Genomic DNA, 19,285 nt, shown 5'->3' with positions numbered 1-19,285 from the left:
CCACTCCTTACTTGTGGGCTGTGTGTGGTGACTATCTTCCAAAGAGTACAGTATGGAATGAGAGGGGAAGAAAAATTAACTTTACAATGGAGATGACTTACAAATCCTAACTCAAGTTAGATGATTAAGGTTAACATCAAGAGCAATAAGATATATTCATAGTATGCACTCTCAATATGATGTGATGAGAATGGTACTTTAAGTCTTGTTTTTCTTCCCCAAAACAATTACTCCAATCTAATCTTGAGAAAAGCATCAGACAAATCCCAACCGAGGGACATTCTACAAGATACCTTAACCAGTGCTTCAAATTACTAAAGAAGAAGGAAATTCTAAGAAACTTTAATGATTAAAAGTAGCCAAAGAAGACATTACTGCTAAATGTCAGGTGGTATTATGTATCGGATTCTGAACAGAAAAAGGACATTGGGTAAAGATAGGAAAAATTTTAATGAAAAATGCACTTTATTAAGTACTTTAACAGTTAATCAATGTTGGTTCATTAGTTTTGACCAACATACCATAGTAATGCAAGGTGTTTACATTGGAATTATCTGTATGATCTTTGCAATAATTTTGTAAATACAAACCCCCTGTAATAAAAAGGAAATAAAAGTTTAAAAGTAAAAAGGGAACCATATATCTATATCAATATCTTCATGTCTCTCACTCTCTGTCTCTGTAACTATCTATTTTTAATTTAAAAATTCTTTTGAATCATCTGGGGATTTTTGCCAACATACTGGTAATTGGATTTCAACTCCACTCAATTATATGAGAAAATATAGAGTAGCTTTTTTGGCATTGGCATCAAATTTTTTTAAAGCTTCCCAGGAGATAGTAATGTGTACTCAGTATTATGAACAATTGAATTAGATGAACTGAATGATTACTCCTAAAGAAATAGAAAACCGGAGTATTTTAATAACCATAAAATACAAGGAATCAAATGCAAGTGGCTTTATTTGTGAAGCCTATCAAATTTTCAAATAACAGGTAATGCCTAGATTGTTTAAACTTCTCTAAAACAGAGAATACTTTTTGAAAAAGTTTCATTATTCTTTCTAAGAAGTGAGCATAACCTGATATCCAAAGTCATCTAATAGATCACAAAAATGACCCCAATAAAAACAACATTATATGTAGACCAATCTCACTCATGGACAGAGATGCCACACTACGTTAAAGAAATAATACATCAAGAAAAAATAGTTTTAATCTCAGAAATGATCTTATGGTTTAACATAAGGATATTCATTGATGTGATTCACTGTACTAATAGTTTAACCCACATAAATCCAGGGAGGAACATATTCCAGTCTTTGTATAAAACCTTAGTCATATTACCAAATTAACTGTAAGGTATTTAAAAGCTCCTTTGAATTCACAAAACATATGTCGACTTCACAAATCCTGTCTTTGTGCATAATAATACTTCAAAAAATTCTTTTCAAATGTTTCTTCTACATATTCATCAAATCCCCAGAAACTGACTCAAAGACTTTTCCTCCTACAAATTTATCCCCAAACCTGGCCTATACATATACAGTTCACTACTTAACACAGGTTTGAACTACGCAAGTCCATTTACAGGTGGATTTTCTTTTGCTTCTGCCACCGCAAGAGAGTAAAAGTAACCCCTTCTCTTCCTTCTCCTCCTCATCCAACTCAACATAAAAATGATGAGGATGAAGACCTTGATGATGACCCATTTATTATGATGATCTATTTATTATGATGAATAGTAAATATATTTTCTCTTCCTTATTAATTTTTAAATATTTTATATTCTTTAGCTAACTTAATTGTAAAAATACAGTATCAAATATATACAGCATACAAAATATGTTTTAATCAACTATTTATATTATTGGTAAGGCTTCCAGCCAACAGTAGGCTGCTATTAGTCAAGATTTTGCAGAGTCAAAAATTATATGCAGATTTTTGACAGAGTAGGGGTTGGTACACCTAATCTCCACGTTTTTCAAGATCAACTGTATACTTTCATTTCTTATCCCATCTAACTTCAATACTCTCTTTCTTTTTTCCCTTCATTCAAACATTAATTCTCTGTACTTTCTAAAGCAGATCCTGTTAGATTCATAGTTTTTCCTAATTGGCGTTTTTCTTAAAATAACCTGCACAAAAGGCTAAGAGGCCAATGAGACAACACAGAATCATTTTAACAAGAAAGAAGAGTGGGAAGAAATGGAAAGCTTCAAAATGGAACTTCAAAATTGTCTTTAATTGGTGAGCTGGAATTTAAAGAAGTTAATTAATTTGAGTTAATATGTTTCACTCAGTCATAATAGATTAATGGGTTATAACCTCATGGTTATTTTGATACAGTCAAAAAACGCACTTACTAAAATTCAAAAATTTTCCTAATAAATATATCTTAGCTGTAAATGAGGAACATTTCTTAAAGTCAGCATATTATTAAGGAATCATTTCAAAAGTTAGCAGAAAGGATGAACTCCTTCATCAATGATTTTGGAAAAATTGTCTCTTTGGGGGAACAAATGGGGATAATACAGAATATTTCACATTATACTCACAAATATACTTTGGATGGGTTAATACTAAAACAAAAATGTATTAATTACATTTTAAATTAATACTAAAACAAAAATATGTATAATAATATAATATAAGAAATTATAATAACAAAGTAGTCCTGAAAAAGTGTAGTAAAACTAAATAAAATACATAAAAATGTGAAAAACAATTCCAGCCAGGTGTGGTGGCCATGCCTGTAATTCCAGAAATTTGGGAGGTCAAGGGAGGAAGACTGTTTGAGCCCACGAGTTACAGACCAGCCTGGGTAACATGGTGACACCCCCTCTCTACAAAAAATTAAAAAATAGAAAAGCAGGGCATGGAGGCATATGCCTGTGGTCCCAGCTACTAGGGAGGCTGAGGTGGGAGAATCACTTGAGCCTGCAGTGAGCCATAATCATGCCAGTGCACTCCAGCCTAGGTGACAGAGGGAAACCCTATCATTAAAAAAAAAAAAAAGAAAGAAAGATAAGAAAAGCATTTCCATTATTTTGTAGTGTGTAAAATCCACTTACAGAACATAAAATCTTTAATGCCCTAAGAAAAAAATATGCAGATTTAAATCAACAACAATGAGAATCAAAACGATGACAGATATTATAAACAAAATTAAGAAACAAGCAACAAATTAGGAGAAAATAGTTGCATCATATAAAATATATATCTGGAACATTCCTATAAATTAGATTTACAAACGCAAACAACAGAGTGGAAACATGTGCAAAGAATAGGAACAAAAAAATAAATCCAAGCAATTAGCAACTCTAACAAGAAATTTCTCAGCCTCCTAGAAATAGCAAAAATGCAAACAGAAATGCAGATAATTAGGGTGTGTCCTTTTGTTTTTTAACAAGATAATATGTTTTGGCTCTGTGTCCCCCCGACAAATTTCATCTCGAATTGTAATCCCCATATGTTAAGACAGGGACCTGAGGGGAAATGGATCATGGTGGCGGGTCCCCCCATGCTGTTCTCATGGTGGTAAGGGAGTTCTCAGGAGTTCTGATGGTTTAAGTGGCAGTTTCCCCTGCGCTTTCTCTCTCTTGCTGCTTGTGAAGCAGTTGCTTGTCTCTCCTTCACCTTCTGCCATGATTGTAAGTTTCCTGAGGTGCCCCGCCCCCAGCTATGTGGAACTGTGAGATAATTAAATATCTATTCTTTATAAATTATCCAGTCTCAGGTATTTATAGTAGTGTGAAAATGGACTAATACACAAGACAAAACTAAAACTGAATTGGCAAAGCAAACAGACAGTCTTATCAAATAAGCAATTGGGTGTTATTTGTCTAAGTCTAAAAATAAGATCAAATAGTGTTTGACCCAGTAAATCAATTTCTAGGCATTTTTTGTACATGTGTAGAAACATATATATGTATTATATATATAATTTTAATAAAAAAATTGGAAATTAATATGATTTGGCTGTGTCCTCATTCAAATCTCAACTTGAATTATACCTCTGAGAATTCTCACATGTTATGGGAGGGACCCAGGGGGAGGTAATTGAATCACAGGGACCGATCTTCCCCATGCTATTCTCATAATAGTGAATAAGTCTCATGAGATCTGATGGGTTCATCAGGGGTTTCTGCTTTTGCTTTTTCCTCATTATCTCTTGCTGCCATCATGTAAGAAGTACCTTTTACCTTCTGCCATGATTCTGAGCCCTCCTCAGCTATGTAAAACTGTTAGTCCAATTAAACCTCTTTTTGTTCCCAGTTTCAGGTACGTCTTTATCAGCAGTGTGCAAACAAACTAATACAGAAACAATACAAATTTTCATAAATTTTTAGCAAGGTAAATTGCCATCTAACTAGAGGCTACATTTTGCAGCCTTCCTTAGGCTTGAAGGTGATCCTATACCAATTCTGGGCAATCATATGTGAATAGCAATGATTTTTGCAATTTCTGGGCAGTAGGAATATCAAATGGAAGCTCTTAGTTTTTCATTTCTTCTATTATTTCTGCCCCATTATATGAGCCATATCAAAACATGGCGGAGAGGAATCAGCTCCTCTTGTGGAGATGACAAAAATGAAACAAAACATTTTAGTGGATGGATGGAATCTAGGTCACCAAAAACTGTTGTAGAGAAAGCCTGCCAACCCTCCTGGAACTTTTGTGTAGGAGAAAATCATACTTTCCATTTGACTTAAGCCCCTAATATTTGCTTCTAGATAAAGAGGTTGAAATAATACCTCAACCAATGTAGTAGTAAATCACACACATTGAGCCTGTGACTCTGAAATGTGAAAGCACTGTTATAGACACTTTTATCAGAATTCACATACAGGTTTACATTCAAAACCAACAAAGTGACATACTGACATCTCCAAAATTCTTAAAGACACAAATCTCAAGCAGCTTAGATTTTATCTTAGTTGCATCTTTTTTACTAACCTCCAAAGTAAGAGCCATCTGTCAGCTTCATTTCTTTACTGGATTTTGTAATGACACCAGCAACACCATGTTGAATGAAATACATTTTTTTACCCACGGCTCCTTCTCGTATGATATAATCTCCAGGTTGAAACACCTCAAATCTCAACTTGCTCAGCATGGCAGTCACAAAATTAGGATCCGCATTAGCAAATAAAGGCATTGTAGCCACCAGTTTCCGACAGTTGAAGTTGACTATCTCCTAAAGATGTCAAGAGTAAACAAATATTAAGAGAGATATTAATCATATCTGGAAGAAAAACATGCTGAAATTTAAAAAATAGATATAGCATAACATCGCAATTTAAATTTAGATACAAAAATTCATAAATTATAGTAATGCACATCACATTACAGTCAGGATTGCGTTTTATTTTGATGTTGAAATTTTTGTATTCCCAGAACCTAGTGTAGTATAAGAATATATTAAATATTCGATAAATGTTAATTCAATATATGAAAATCTCATCTTTTAAAACTTCCCATTTCTTTACTATTGTGTATACGAAGCTAAAACTTCTAAAATGTGAATATATTTTATTCTTCATTTTATCTTTTATTTATGAAGAAAGAAAGCCATATCACTTCCTATTAGCTATGACATTGCTGCTTCTGTGCTCCATTTTGTCTGGGCCCAACTACCAGACAAAAGCATTTTGATGTTTTTTTTTGTCAATGTCATTCACATTAGAGTGAGGACAATGGATAGTACAGAAAAAGGTTACACAAAGGAGACTCTAATCTAAAATTATAAATTCATCAGGCACAGTGGTTCATGCCTGCAATCCCAGCACTTTGGGAGGCCAAGGCGGGTGGATCACGAGGTCAGGAGTTCAAGACCAGCCTGGTCAAGATGGTGAAACCCCATCTCTATTAAAAATACAAAAATTAGGTGGGCATGCTGGCGGGCACTTGTAATCCCAGCTACTCGGGGGGCTGAGGCATAGAATTGCTTGAACCCAGGAGGCGGAGATTGCAGTGAGCAGAAATCACACCACTGTACTCCAGCCTGGAAAACACAGTGAGACTCAATCTCAAAAAAAAAAAAAAAAAAAAAAAAAAAAAAAAAACCCTAAAATTAAAATTATAAATTCAGTTGTTGTCTGGGTTAGAATCAGAAGTCGTTCTTTCTAAAGACTCTTGGGATTCCATTGCAAATGATGGGCTAGAGAGAGGACATATTTGCCTTTTCCTGACTTGTTTGTTTTATTCCAGGAGCAGGTCAGTTCTTAAATAGGAGATCTGTATGTTTGATTTCATTCTGTGGATTCTGGTCAAGATTAAACATATTTTTATCCCTCTAGATGAAAACAGAAATGTGGAATCAAACATTTTTAATCATGCAAATCAGTTATGTGACACAGAATAGACAGTGGAAATCTACATTTTGCCACAAAGCCACTTCTCAGAAATTTCCTTACCAATGAGTCGCCCCACAAAAGGTTGGGACTGCATTTGTGATTTTGTTTAAGAGGCACAGAAATTGGTCATGTCTGCTAAGAGGTGAAAAGAAGGCACAAAGAATCATAGGTAGTAACAGAGTCTGAGAACTCTATCTTCTGCCTTGGGGAAATATGTTATACAGACCCATAAATTCCAAGACTGAGAAAGAAAGTTTCCATGATCTTATTTCATCAAATAACCTAATACCATCCAGGATAGATAAAGAATTCCAGCTGATACGGAAGGCACAACATTTTGGATCTACCGTGGAAGAAAAGGTGTTTCATTCTCAACAGTATTTTGTGAGTTTAGTTAAGAATAACAATGTCTGTAATAGTGGAGCTTCATGGAAGATGAGAAAATATACACAAATAAGCAACAATAATCAGAAAGTGAACTTAGCAGCAAAGACAAGAGAAAGATACTAAATGTGGTACTTAGTGCAGCATTATTCAGGCCAAAATATACACTTGAATCCATGATTGACTGTATCTAGGGAAATTTGTGATAATTTTATCTGATGCATGGAGTGTGGGTCTATAATAATGTTCAGTAAGTAGTAAGTACTGAATAAATATGCATGCATATAAAGGAAGCAGTGGAGAAGGAAGAAATGAAGGAAGGGAGGAAGGAAAGAAAGAAGGGAGGAAGAGAGGGAGCAGGTGGGAAGGAAAGAAGGAATGGATTAAAGAAGAAACAGAGGCAGGGAGGGAGGGAGGAAGAATAAAGAAGGAAGGAAGGAAGGAAAGAAGGAAGGAAGGAGGGAGGGAAAGAATTAATGAATGAAGGAAGGAAAGAAGGCAGGGAGGGAGGGAGAAAGGAAGGGAGGAAGGTGGAGTTTCAGTTGTAAAAAAGTATTCACAAACACTAATTTTATTCTCGTTGGGAGATGGTTACTTAAAACTCAGCTTTCTCAAGCAAATGGATTGAGAGACAAGTCTTCTGCATTAAAAAATTTGTTTTTACTATTCCAAATATTTCTATACAAAACAATAGGAAGATAAAAAGTGATGTGGAGTTAAAAGAAGACAGAGCTATGTCATGAAAATAGCTCGATTAGTTGATTGAGAGTTAATTATTTCACATATAAAATGATGTAGAATAATACTGTGTAGGAAATTGAAAATGACTCAGATTATAGAGAAAGTAATTTTTCACACAAAAATAATAGAGAATCCCTTCATGTTTGTACCTTGATTTGAACTATGCAAATGTTTCACTTCACTGATCTCTCATTTGTTATTTTAGGAAATAATTGCAATTATGAATAACTTGTTAATGATACATTGCATATCCAGGTGTTTCTGTTAGAACTCCATTTATTGTAATACTCCTGGAATAATTTCATATTTTTGTTTAAAGAAATCTATTAATGTTTTCTTCCTTCATGCAACTTTTACTTCCCAGGAGTATTACCTGATTAAAACTGTAAATTCTAACAAAGATATGATAGAAAAAAGGTAATGAGACAGAATCTTCTTGGATTCTAAAAGTCTTTCATTCTCCCATGAAAACTGCTTTTTTTGAGGATGTCTAGTATATAGAAACAATCATGTAAGTATAGAATGAAGCAAAACTTTAAAAAAATATTTTTAATCAATCACCTTTCCTTATGGCACATTGAGGTAAATAAAACACACAATTACTATCTCTAACATTCATTCAGATTACTTATGGCACTTGTTATAATTATCTCTTTTTATCAAAATATGAGATCTGAGTTAGGAGTATTATCTATATGCATTAAATTGAGGAAAGGTTGCTTGCTAAGGAAGGCAAACACATGGTTCTGATCTTAGTAATAAGTTGCTCCAGACTATTAAGTTTATGCTGGCACTTTAAAAAATGCAATTCTTTCTTTCCTGGCACATTTTGTAGTATAAGAAAGTATGTACATGCTAAAAACAAATGAAAAAACAAACAGAAAGACCAATCCCCAGAATGAAACAGAACAAAACCCCCACAGTAATGAAGGTATTTCAAAGGGACACAGGGGCCAACTGAAAGAGCTACCAATAGTCAAACAAAGATGGAAAAATTTGAGTAACAACAACAAAAAGTATTGGATTAAACCAAAAGTATAAAATACATAACCAAGATCACATACAAATCTAGATGACTGGCTAAACTACTAAAAAGTCAGGGATAACACATAAACTTTCTCTTTAAATTCAAAATAATTTCAAATAACTCATATAAGCATTCCTGCCTCAAAAAGTTGGAGAATAATTACCAAACCCTTAAGGATGGGCTGAGCATTGAGCATGGGGACTTCCTTCAAAGAATACAATAAGGAAAAGAGGGGAAAAGTAGTAACTTTCCAATAGAGAAATATGAAAAACTCCACCTCAAGTCAGACGATCAATGTTAACATCAACAGTGCTAAATCATGTTGGTAGCATGTACTCTTGGTATGATGTAATCAGAAGGGCATTTTACTTTTGTGGCATTCCTACACCAAACCCATAATCCCAGTTTAATTATGACAAAACCATCAGCAAACCCAAATTTAGGAAAATTCTACGCAATATTTGGCCAGTTCTCCTCAAGATGATCAAGGTAATCAAAAACAAGGACATTTGGAAAAAACTGTCCCAGACAAAGGGAGACTAAGGAGACAGGACAACTGACCATAATGTGGTATCCTGGATGGGATCTTAGGACAGAAAAAAGGAACTTTAAAGCAAACTAAGGGAATCTGAATAATGTTTGGACTTTTAATAATAATGTATCAATTTTGAGTCGTAACTGTAGTTATAAGGTATTAAAAACAGGGGAAACTGGATGTGAGGTATATGGGAATTCTCCATACTATTTCTGAAGTTTTTTGGCTTACATAGTTTGGATGCTTAGCACTCCACGATTCATGCTGGAATCTGACCTAATATTGGAGGTGGTGCACGGGAGGAGGTGTTTCAGTCATGGGGGAGAAGAACCCACATGAATGATTTGGTGCTGTCCTTGAGTTAATGAGTGAGTTCTCACTCTCTTAGTTTCCATGAGAGTTGATTGCTAAAAGGAGCCTGGCACCTACTCTCTCTCTCACGTCTTCTCTAATCATGCGACATGCAGGCTCCCCTTCCCCTTCCACCATGATTGAATATTTCCTGAGGTCCTCACTAGAAACACATGCTGGTGCCATGCATCTTGTATAGGCTGCTGAATTGTAAGACAAATCAATTTCTTTACAAATAACTCAGCCTCAGGTAGTCATTTGTAGCAATGAAAAATGAATTAAGACATCTGCAAATATAAAATTATTTAAAAATAAAAAGCTTATCAAAGATGTAATTACTGCTCTTCATAGTTAAGAAAATATGATATTTTATCATAGCATGTAAAGCATATTTTCTTTAATTTAACTCATTTAAAGGTTAATTTAAAAAAGATCTCCTAGTAAATACTTGAAAACAGTCATATCATAGTGCAGTCTGGGGTTAAGCAGCAGGCTTGGAATATGTCTGTTTATTTGCTGTGGAGTTAATAACTGTAGTCTGTCATAAGAAGACAAATTGTATATATATAATGCATTTTCAACCTCAGATAAATGTTTTTTATCAAGTTTTTGTTAACTAATAAAAATCTATAATTATTTCTGTATCCTGTTCCGTTGGTCTATGAGTCTGTTCTTGTACCAGTACCATGCTGGTTTGGTTACTGTAGCCCTTTAGTATAGTTTGAAGTTGGGTAGCATGATGCCTCCAGCTTTGTTCTTTTTGCTTAGGATTGTCTTGGCTATTTGGGCTAGTTTATAGTTCCATAAGAATTTTAAAACAGTTTTTTCTAGTTCTGTGAAGAATGTCAGTGGTAGTTTAATGGGAATAGCATTGAATCTATAAATTGTTTTGGGTGGTATGGCCATTTTAACAATGTAGATTCTTCTTGTCCATGAGCATGGAATGTTTTTCCATTCATTTGTATAATCTCTGATTTCTTTGAGTAGTGGTTTGTACTCTCCTTGTAGAGATCCTTCACTTTCCTTGTCAGCTGTATTCCTAGTTATTTTACCCCTTTCGTGGCAATTGTGAATGGAATGTCTTCTGAGATTTGTGTCTCAGCTTGACTGTTGGTGTACAGGAATGCTGACACAATTTTTGTACACTGATTTTGTATCCTGAGACTTTACTAAAGTTGTTTATCAGCTTAAGAAGTTTTAGGCTTACATAATGGGGTTTTCTAGACATGAGATCATGTCATCTGCAAACAGGGGTAGCTTGACTTCTTCTTTTCTTATTTGGATGCCCTTTATTTACTTCTTTTGCCTAATTGCTATGGCCAGAATTTCCAATACTATGTTGAAGAGGAGTGGTGAGAGAAAACATGCTAGTCTGGTGCTGGTTTTCAAAGGGAATACTTCAGCTTTTGCCCATTCAGTATGATGTTAGCCATAGGTTTGTCATATATGGCTCTTACTATTTTGAGGTATGTTCCTTCAATACCTAATTTATTAACAGTTTTGAACATGAAGGGATATTGAATTTTATCAAAAGCCTTTTCTGCATCTATTGAGATAATCATGTGGTTTTGTCTTTAGTTCTGTTTATGTGATTAATCATATTTATTGATTTGTGTATGTTGAACTGACCTTGTATCCTGGGGATGAAGCCTACTTGATTGTGGTGGATAAGCTTTTTGATGTGCTGCTGGATTCCGTTTGACAGTATTTTGTTGAGGACATTTGCATCGATGTTCATCAAGGATATTGGGCTAAAATTTTCTTTTTTCGTTGTTTCTTTGCCAGGTTTGGTATCAGGATGATGCTCCCCTCATAGAATAAGTTAGGGAGGACTCCCTCCTTTTCAATTTTTGGGAATATTTTCAGTAGGAATGCTACTGGCTCTTCTTTGTATATCTGGTAGAATTCAGCTGTGAATCCATCTGGTCTTGGACTTTTTTTGGTTGGTAGGCTATTTATTACTGCCTCAAGACTAAATGTAAAAACTAAAACTATAAAAACCCTGGGAGATAACCTAGCCAATGCCATTCAGGACAGAAGCACAAGCAAAGATTTTATAATGAAGATCCCAAAAACAACTGCAACAAAAGCAGAAATTGACAAATGCGAACTAATTAAACTAAAGAGCTTCTACACACCAAAATAAACTATCAACAGAGTAAATAGCCTATGGAATGGGAGAAAATTTTTGCGAACTATGTATCTGACAAATGCCTAATAGCCAGCATCTATAGTAACTTAAACAAAATTATAAGAAAAATACAAACAACCCCATTAAAAAGTGGGCAAAGGACATGAACAGACACTTCTCAAAAGAAGACATATAAGGTCAACAAGCATATGATAAAGAGCTCAACATCACTGATCATTAAAGATATGTAAATCAAAATACGATGAGATACCATCTCACATCAGTCATAATTATTATTATTAAAAAGTCAAAAAATAACTGATGCTGGTGATGTTGTGGATAAAAAGGAACGTTTATACACTCTTGAAGGGAGCATAAATTAGTTCAGACATTGTGAAAGACAGTGTAGTGATTCCTTAAAGACCTGGAGACAGAAATACCATTCAACTCAGGAATCCCATTACCGGGTATATACCCAAAGGAATATAAATTGTTCTATCATAAAGACACATGCATGTGTATGTTCATTGCAGCACAATTCACAATAGTAAAGACATGGAATCAATCCAAATGTCCATCAATGAATGACTGGATAAAGAACATGTGGTAAATATATAGCATGGAATACTATGCAGACATAAAAAAGAATGAGATCATGTCTTTTGTAGGGACAGGGATGGAACTGGTGGCTATTATCATTAGCAAATTAATTCAGGAATAGAAAACCAAAAGCCTCATGTTCTCACTTACAAGTGGGAGCTAAATTAGAACACATGGACATACAGAGAGGAACAACACAAACTGGGGCCTCTCGGAGGATGGGAGGAGGGATAGAATCAAGAAAAATAATTAATGGATACTAGGTTTAATACCTGGGTGATGAAATAATCTGTACAACAAACCCCCATTACCCCCATGTTCATCGATTTAAAAAACATGCATATCCTGCACATGTAAGCTTGAACTTAAAATGAAAGTTAAAAAATCTATAATTATTTCAAAGTTAGAAATATATTTTCATTTATTAAAGACACCAAAAAATGAGGGAGAAACAAAAAAGTTGTTCCAAAGAAATTCTATCTCCAAGGAATATTATTACATAATTTATATAGCATCAATATGGTTTTTATTTTAAAACATCTCAAGTTGCCCACTAGCAAAAGGGTGGATTTCAAATGTTACTATTTAAAATACACTGGTTCAATTTCTTCCTACATTTGCAATCAGCTTATGTTAGAAAATTTGTTTAAACATCTGAGAAGGGAATTGATAAATTTGCTGACATTTTATTTTGTTAAAATAAGTCATAAGAAATATTGGGTATAAATACCCATGCAGAAATAACATAATTTTGAAGTTAAACAATATTAAGTTCTCTGGAGTAGACTTGTTGCTTTAGTGTTGATAATTATGGCATAAGTGTTATGATCCATGGAGGGTATGTTGCCCATAAAAGGAACAGTTCGATGTAAAAGTGTTGACTGAAGAAATGCCAGAATGTGATTTTGGTAAAATTCTTTGCATAAGGTTTCTCATTGAAAATGCATGAGACCTGCAGCTTTATTTATTCCTCTGAGGAAAAGTTCAGACAGAGCAGTAATTGCAGAGGAAGAGTACACTGGTCGCCTTGGAACCTGGAGGGAATGTTTGCCTTCAAAGTTCATCAACAGCTTTCTCAAATTTCTAGCTGTGGGCTACACATTGGGAAGCCAAGTAAATAAGCTCAGATGGAAAATGCTGTGAATTATTTCCTCAAATATTTCAAGTTAGAAAAAATCTTTGTAATCAAGAAGAGTCCACGTTGGAAACCAAGGTGTACATATATTTGTATTCATTAAGAAGCTGTCTTAAAAGATAACATGAGATAGAAATATTTATGTCAGATTTTTCTGAGATCCACCTTTCAACCAAATGGAATGGTTGTTTAAGTCTTCTAAAACATTCACTCACACACTTGGGTGAAGATTTTTCTTATGCAACGCCCTCTTGAGGATGCTTTTCATTTGGCAAACAGTAACCCTGCTAAAGGGTAGTGCTAAGATTTTAAATCAAATTTTATATATTATATAAAAGAATGAAGCAGCATAATACAAGAATGAAACAGCAATAAAGAATCCTGTTATTTGTTCTTTGGTTGACATGATGTCTATTTATTTTAGAAATAAAAGTATTTGCTTACAGCAGTCCTTCTCATTATTTTGCTAAAATATGACAGGATCATTCATGTTCATTGTTTAGTCACAGTGTAGGGAGTTTCTTTTTAAGTTACAACAGAATTTGAAGTGGACAAATCCTAAGTGTACACAAATTTTAAGTGATTTTTTTTAAAAAAAATACATGCACCCGTATAACCAGCTGGATTCAAATACAGACAATTTCTCAGAAGGCTCCTTTTGCTTCATCTTAGTCAACCAAGAGGTTCTAGCTATTCTGATTTCTATCACTACAGAGCAGTTCTGCTTGTTCTTGAAATTCACATAAATGAGGTCGCATACTATGTAATCTTTTGTGTCTTTGTTCTTTTACTCACCATCCTGTTAATGTGATTGCTAACTGTTGTATGGTGGAAGATCATTCTTTTTAAATTTCAGGCTATATTTCATTTTACGGTTATACTATAATTTATTTATCCATTCTACTCTTCATGGCATTTGGGATGTTTTCAGTTTTAGGTCAATAAAATAAACATCAGTTAAAAATTAAAAGCTGGGAGGAACATTCTTGAAGCATCTTATGCACTGAATTATCTTGAGTATATACCTTATATTGGAATTTCTGGATAGTGGAATAAGCATATACTTCACTACAGTTGCTGCTGAAAGTTTTCCTAGATGATTCTATTATTCTTCTCTCATTCCATCAACATGTAATGTTTCCACTGTCCCACATCTTTGGCAAAATTTGATTTTATCATTTAGCCATTGGTGAGTAAGCAGATATATCTCACTGTTTTGCTTTTTGCACTTGTGTTTTTTTCTTATTGTAGTTTTAACTTGCATTTTCCCATTAGTATCCTCATTAAGCACATTTTCTTAAGCTTTTTGGTCAGATGAATAGCCTGTTTTGTGAGATGCGCAATAAAGAGTTTCCCCCTTTTTCTATGGTAAGAGTTCTTCATAAACTCTTGACATGAGTCCTTTTTTGGGGGATATGCACTGCAAATACTTTCTCCCCATCTGTGGCTTGCCTTTTAATTCTAAGTAGTATCTTTTATTGTAATTGTTTTGTTGGTAATTTTTTTCCTCTTTTTTTAGCCTTAGAACTTCCAGAAAAAAATGAGTTTCATATATTCAGATTGTTTCTAGAAGGATTTATGTTAATCACAAATCTGTATTTTGGAATACTAAATACTCTGAGACTTTAAGAAATTTTAAGCAATATCTCATTTAGTTATTATAAAAAAGAATAGCAAAACTTTAAGGTTCCTTTAGCACTATAATTTTATATTGATAACTTAAACATCACTTTATAAAGTCCCATTTTGTGAAACATCTAATTCAGCTCCATTTTACATTATTATTATTCTAAACAGTATGTTTCTGAAAAGTTTTAAGCATGGTAGCTATAAATATAATTTCCACCACTACACAAATGAATCATAGAGTAATCTTAACAAAATAGAGCTGCTGTTACATTGCTAAATTTCTACACTCCAACAAACCCTATATTTTTAGACTATACAGAGCATATAAGATCTTCCTTCTAAGAACTTACATCAGACATTCAAAAGACATCCCTACCTGGAGGTTTCTTTATTGACTTTAGAAGCAAATAAATATATGGAAGCAAATCTATACCACGTGAAACTCATCTACTAGTACATCCTATTAAAAAGTGCTCCAAATATCCCATTTTTTCTTTCCAATTCAGTAGCTTGAATTCTTTATAATCAAAACAGCAGCTGGTATGTTTAGGGAGTTTTTCTTAGGCAAAGATAATTCTAAGAATGAATGTAATAAAAAGAAGAGACAACATTTATTGAGTTATTGCTGGGTTTCAGGTATTGTCTAAATGTTTTACAAATATTAATTTATTTTATCCTCCAACAATCTTGTGTCTTAGGTAGTATTACTGCCCCATTTTGTAGATGTTATGTAGTCTGCCAGTATACACATGCTTGCAAGAGGAGGAACTATGGTATCCCAGGGCAGCCTGGCTTGCTACTTTGGGGTTTTGATGGATTCTGAGAAGCCACCTTAACCTTTGCACAAAACTAGAATCACCACAAATCTTGAAGGTTTAGACATTAATCAACAATTTGTTTTTTTGAGTTACATACATTTGGAAAGACTGACATGGACATTTGTTGATTGTCAGGTGGTAAACTGAAGGCTATATATTGCCCTCTCTCACCACTCCTATTCAACATAGTGTTGGCAGTTCTGGCTAGGGCAATCAGGCAAGAGAAAGAAATCAAGGGTATTCAGTTAGGAAAAGAAGAAGTCAAATTGTCCCTCTTTGCAGATGACATGATTGTATATTTAGAAAATCCCATTGTCTCAGCCCAAAATCTCCTTAAGCTGATAAGCAATTTCAACAAAGTCTCAGGATACAAAATCAATGTGCAAAAATCACAAGCATTCTTATACACCAGTAACAGACAAACAGAGAGCCAAATCATGAATGAACTTCCATTCACAATTGCTTCAAAGAGAATAAAATACCTAGGAATCCAACTTACAAGGGATGTAAAGGACCTCTTCAAGGAGAACTACAAACCACTGCTCAGTAAAATGAAAGAGGACACAAACAAATGGAAGAACATATCATGCTCATGGATAGGAAGAATCAATATCGTGAAAATGGCCATATTGCCCAAGGTAATTTACAGATTCAATGCCATCCCCAACAAGCTACCAATGAGTTTCTTCACAGAATTGGAAAAAACTGCTTTAAAGTTCATATGGAACCAAAAGAGAGCCCGCATCGCCAAGACAATCCTCAGTCAAAAGAACAAAGCTGGAGGCATCACGCTACCTGACTTCAAACTATACTACAAGGCTATAGTAACCAAAACAGCATGGTACTGGTACCGAAACAGAGATATAGACCAATGGAACAGAACAGAGTCCTCAGAAATAATACCACACATCTACAGCCATCTGATCTTTGACAAACCTGAGAAACAAGAAATGGGGAAAGGATTCCCTATTTAATAAATGGTGCTGGGAAAATTGGCTAGCCATAAGTAGAAAGCTGAAACTGGATCCTTTCCTTACTCCTTATACGAAAATTAATTCAAGATGGATTAGAGACTTAAATGTTAGACTTAATACCATAAAAACCCTAGAAGAAAACCTAGGGAATGCCATTCAGGACATAGGCATGGGCAAAGACTTCATGTCTAAAACACCAAAAGCAATGGCAGCAAAAGCCAAAATTGACAAATGGGATCTAATTAAACTAAAGAGCTTCTGCACAGCAAAAGAAACTACCATCAGAGTGAACAGGCAACCTACAGAATGGGAGAAAAATTTTGCAATCTACTCATCTGACAAGGGGCTAATATCCAGAACCTACAAAGAACTCAAACAAATTTACAAGAAAAAAACAAACAACCCCATCAAAAAGTGGGCAAAAGATATGAACAGACACTTCTCAAATAAGACATTCATACAGCCAACAGACACATGAAAAAATACTCATCATCACTGGCCATCAGAGAAATGCAAATAAAATCCACAATGAGATACCATCTCACATCAGTTAGAATGGCGATCATTAAGAAGTCAGGAAACAACAGGTGCTGGAGAGGATGTGGAGAAATAGGAACACTTTTACACTCTTGGTGGAATTGTAAACTAGTTCAACCATTATGGAAAACAGTATGGCGATTCCTCAAGGATCTAGAACTAGATGTACCATATGACCCAGCCATCCCATTACTGGGTATATACCCAAAGGATTGTAAATCATGCTGCTATAAAGACACATGCACACGTGTGTTTATTGCGGGACTATTCACAATAGCAAAGAGTTGGAATCAACCCAAATGTCCATCAGTGACAGACTGGATTAAGAAAATGTGGCACATATACACCATGGAATACTATGCAGCCATAAAAAAGGATGAGTTTGTGTCCTTTTTAGGGACATGGATGCAGCTGGAAACCGTCATTCTTAGCAAACTATCACAAGAACAGAAAACCAAACACCGCATGTTCTCACTCATAGGTGGGAACTGAACAATGAGATCACTTGGACTCGGGAATGGGAACATCACACACCGGGGCCTATCATGGGGAGGGGGGAGGGGGGATTGCATTGGGAGTTATACCTGATGTAAATGACGAGTTGATGGGTGCTGACGAGTTGATGGGTGCAGCACACCAACATGGCACAAGTATACATATGTAACAGACCTGCACGTTATGCACATGTACCCTAGAACTTAAAGTATAATAATAATGATTAATAAATTTAAAAAAAGAAACTTAGGTTTAAGAAGAAGAAGAAAAAAAAAAAACAATAAAAAAAATCTGAATGGTTTTTGAAAATCTGAATCTGAATCCCTTTATACATGGCATATACATTTCTATTAGTCACAGTTTTTAAAACACCATCTGTATTTAATATCTTGCTACTTCCTACAATTAGGCTATCTGACTGGCTTCTTAAAGCAATAGAATTTGAGATCTTTGGACACTAAACCAACGAACTGCAAGAAAAGAAAGGGAGACCAGTATTTGTTCTTGTCTGCTGGGAGATTCATGTCTTATATCACAGGGGACAGTGTCATCAAACTGAACATTTTCTTTGTGGCTCGTCAGTGACTGCCCTTTATACCTTCCTTTCAAATAAATGTTTCTGTCTATTTGTTTCCTCAATGGTATCTCTGGATCTCCCTACACAGCCCCAAAATAACATTTGTAATTTATTTTGATTACAAATTAGGGATGTAGAAAGAGGACGGGAACTTGTTTTATTAACCCCCTATTTTTAGCCAGGTAGTTCGCATATTATATCTCACTTATTCCTAGGAAAAAAATAACCTAACAATAAACTTAAATTTTGTTTTATTTCTTCAACATATGCAGAAGAAGAAAGTGGTGCTTAGAGAGAGGAAAAGTATTGCCTAGGCCACAGAGCTAGAATATGTGTAGAGAAAACTAACTGTGCTCATTTCACCCCACCATGGGGCCTCCCTGTTATCTGGATAAAAGTCATGAAAGCTTAGCATGTAGAATTAACCCACAGCTTTATATTTTGCAATAGTGTATACTTCAAAATGAAAAAAAGAGAGTTGCTTTTAGCATCTTACAGCTTCTTTAATCTAAAATTTTGCCCATTTGAGACTAATATCTATTTTTTTGCTTAAATATATTTCTTAGACAATTTACATTTTAAACCAGCTTGAATGCCACATTTTACACACATACCTATTTTTATGGAAGATCATTTAATGGCAATACGTTTACTGTTGTGGGATTATTTAAACATACATGGTTCTAGTTAAGGTATATTTTTAAAATCTTGCATTTTATTGTATATGATTCAAATTTTGCTGTGCAAAGATAACTGCTTTAACGATAGTCAAATTTTTTTTGAAAACTAAGAAAAACAATGTTTATTTTGCATACAAAATTAACTTTATCTTCAATTATATACATTAATTTGTATGTCAGGTAAATAAGAAGCATTTCCTCTGTGCCTCACCAGAAAATTAGTGTAAACGGTAAATATGGAAGAAAACAAATGTGATCTTGAGGCATAACTAAATGATTCAGCATTATATTGGTAAATAAGCATCCTGGTTA

General features: G+C 34.4%; 1 protein-coding gene across 1 annotated transcript in view; it reads right to left on the bottom strand.

Moving 5' to 3' along the window:
- Positions 1-19,285, bottom strand: part of HCN1 (hyperpolarization activated cyclic nucleotide gated potassium channel 1) — a 446,479-nt gene that overhangs the window by 39,759 nt on the left and 387,435 nt on the right. Inside the window, exon 6 of the mRNA XM_007961536.3 lies at positions 4,960-5,200. Coding sequence (XP_007959727.1) covers positions 4,960-5,200 — 241 coding nt within the window. The remainder of the gene's footprint in view (positions 1-4,959; positions 5,201-19,285) is intronic.

Source organism: Chlorocebus sabaeus, chromosome 4, assembly GCF_047675955.1.
Source record: "Chlorocebus sabaeus isolate Y175 chromosome 4, mChlSab1.0.hap1, whole genome shotgun sequence".
In the NCBI taxonomy this organism is placed as follows: Eukaryota; Metazoa; Chordata; class Mammalia; order Primates; family Cercopithecidae; genus Chlorocebus; species Chlorocebus sabaeus.
Note: the sequence above shows the minus strand (reverse complement) of the source record. Positions and strands in the feature narration are given on the sequence as shown.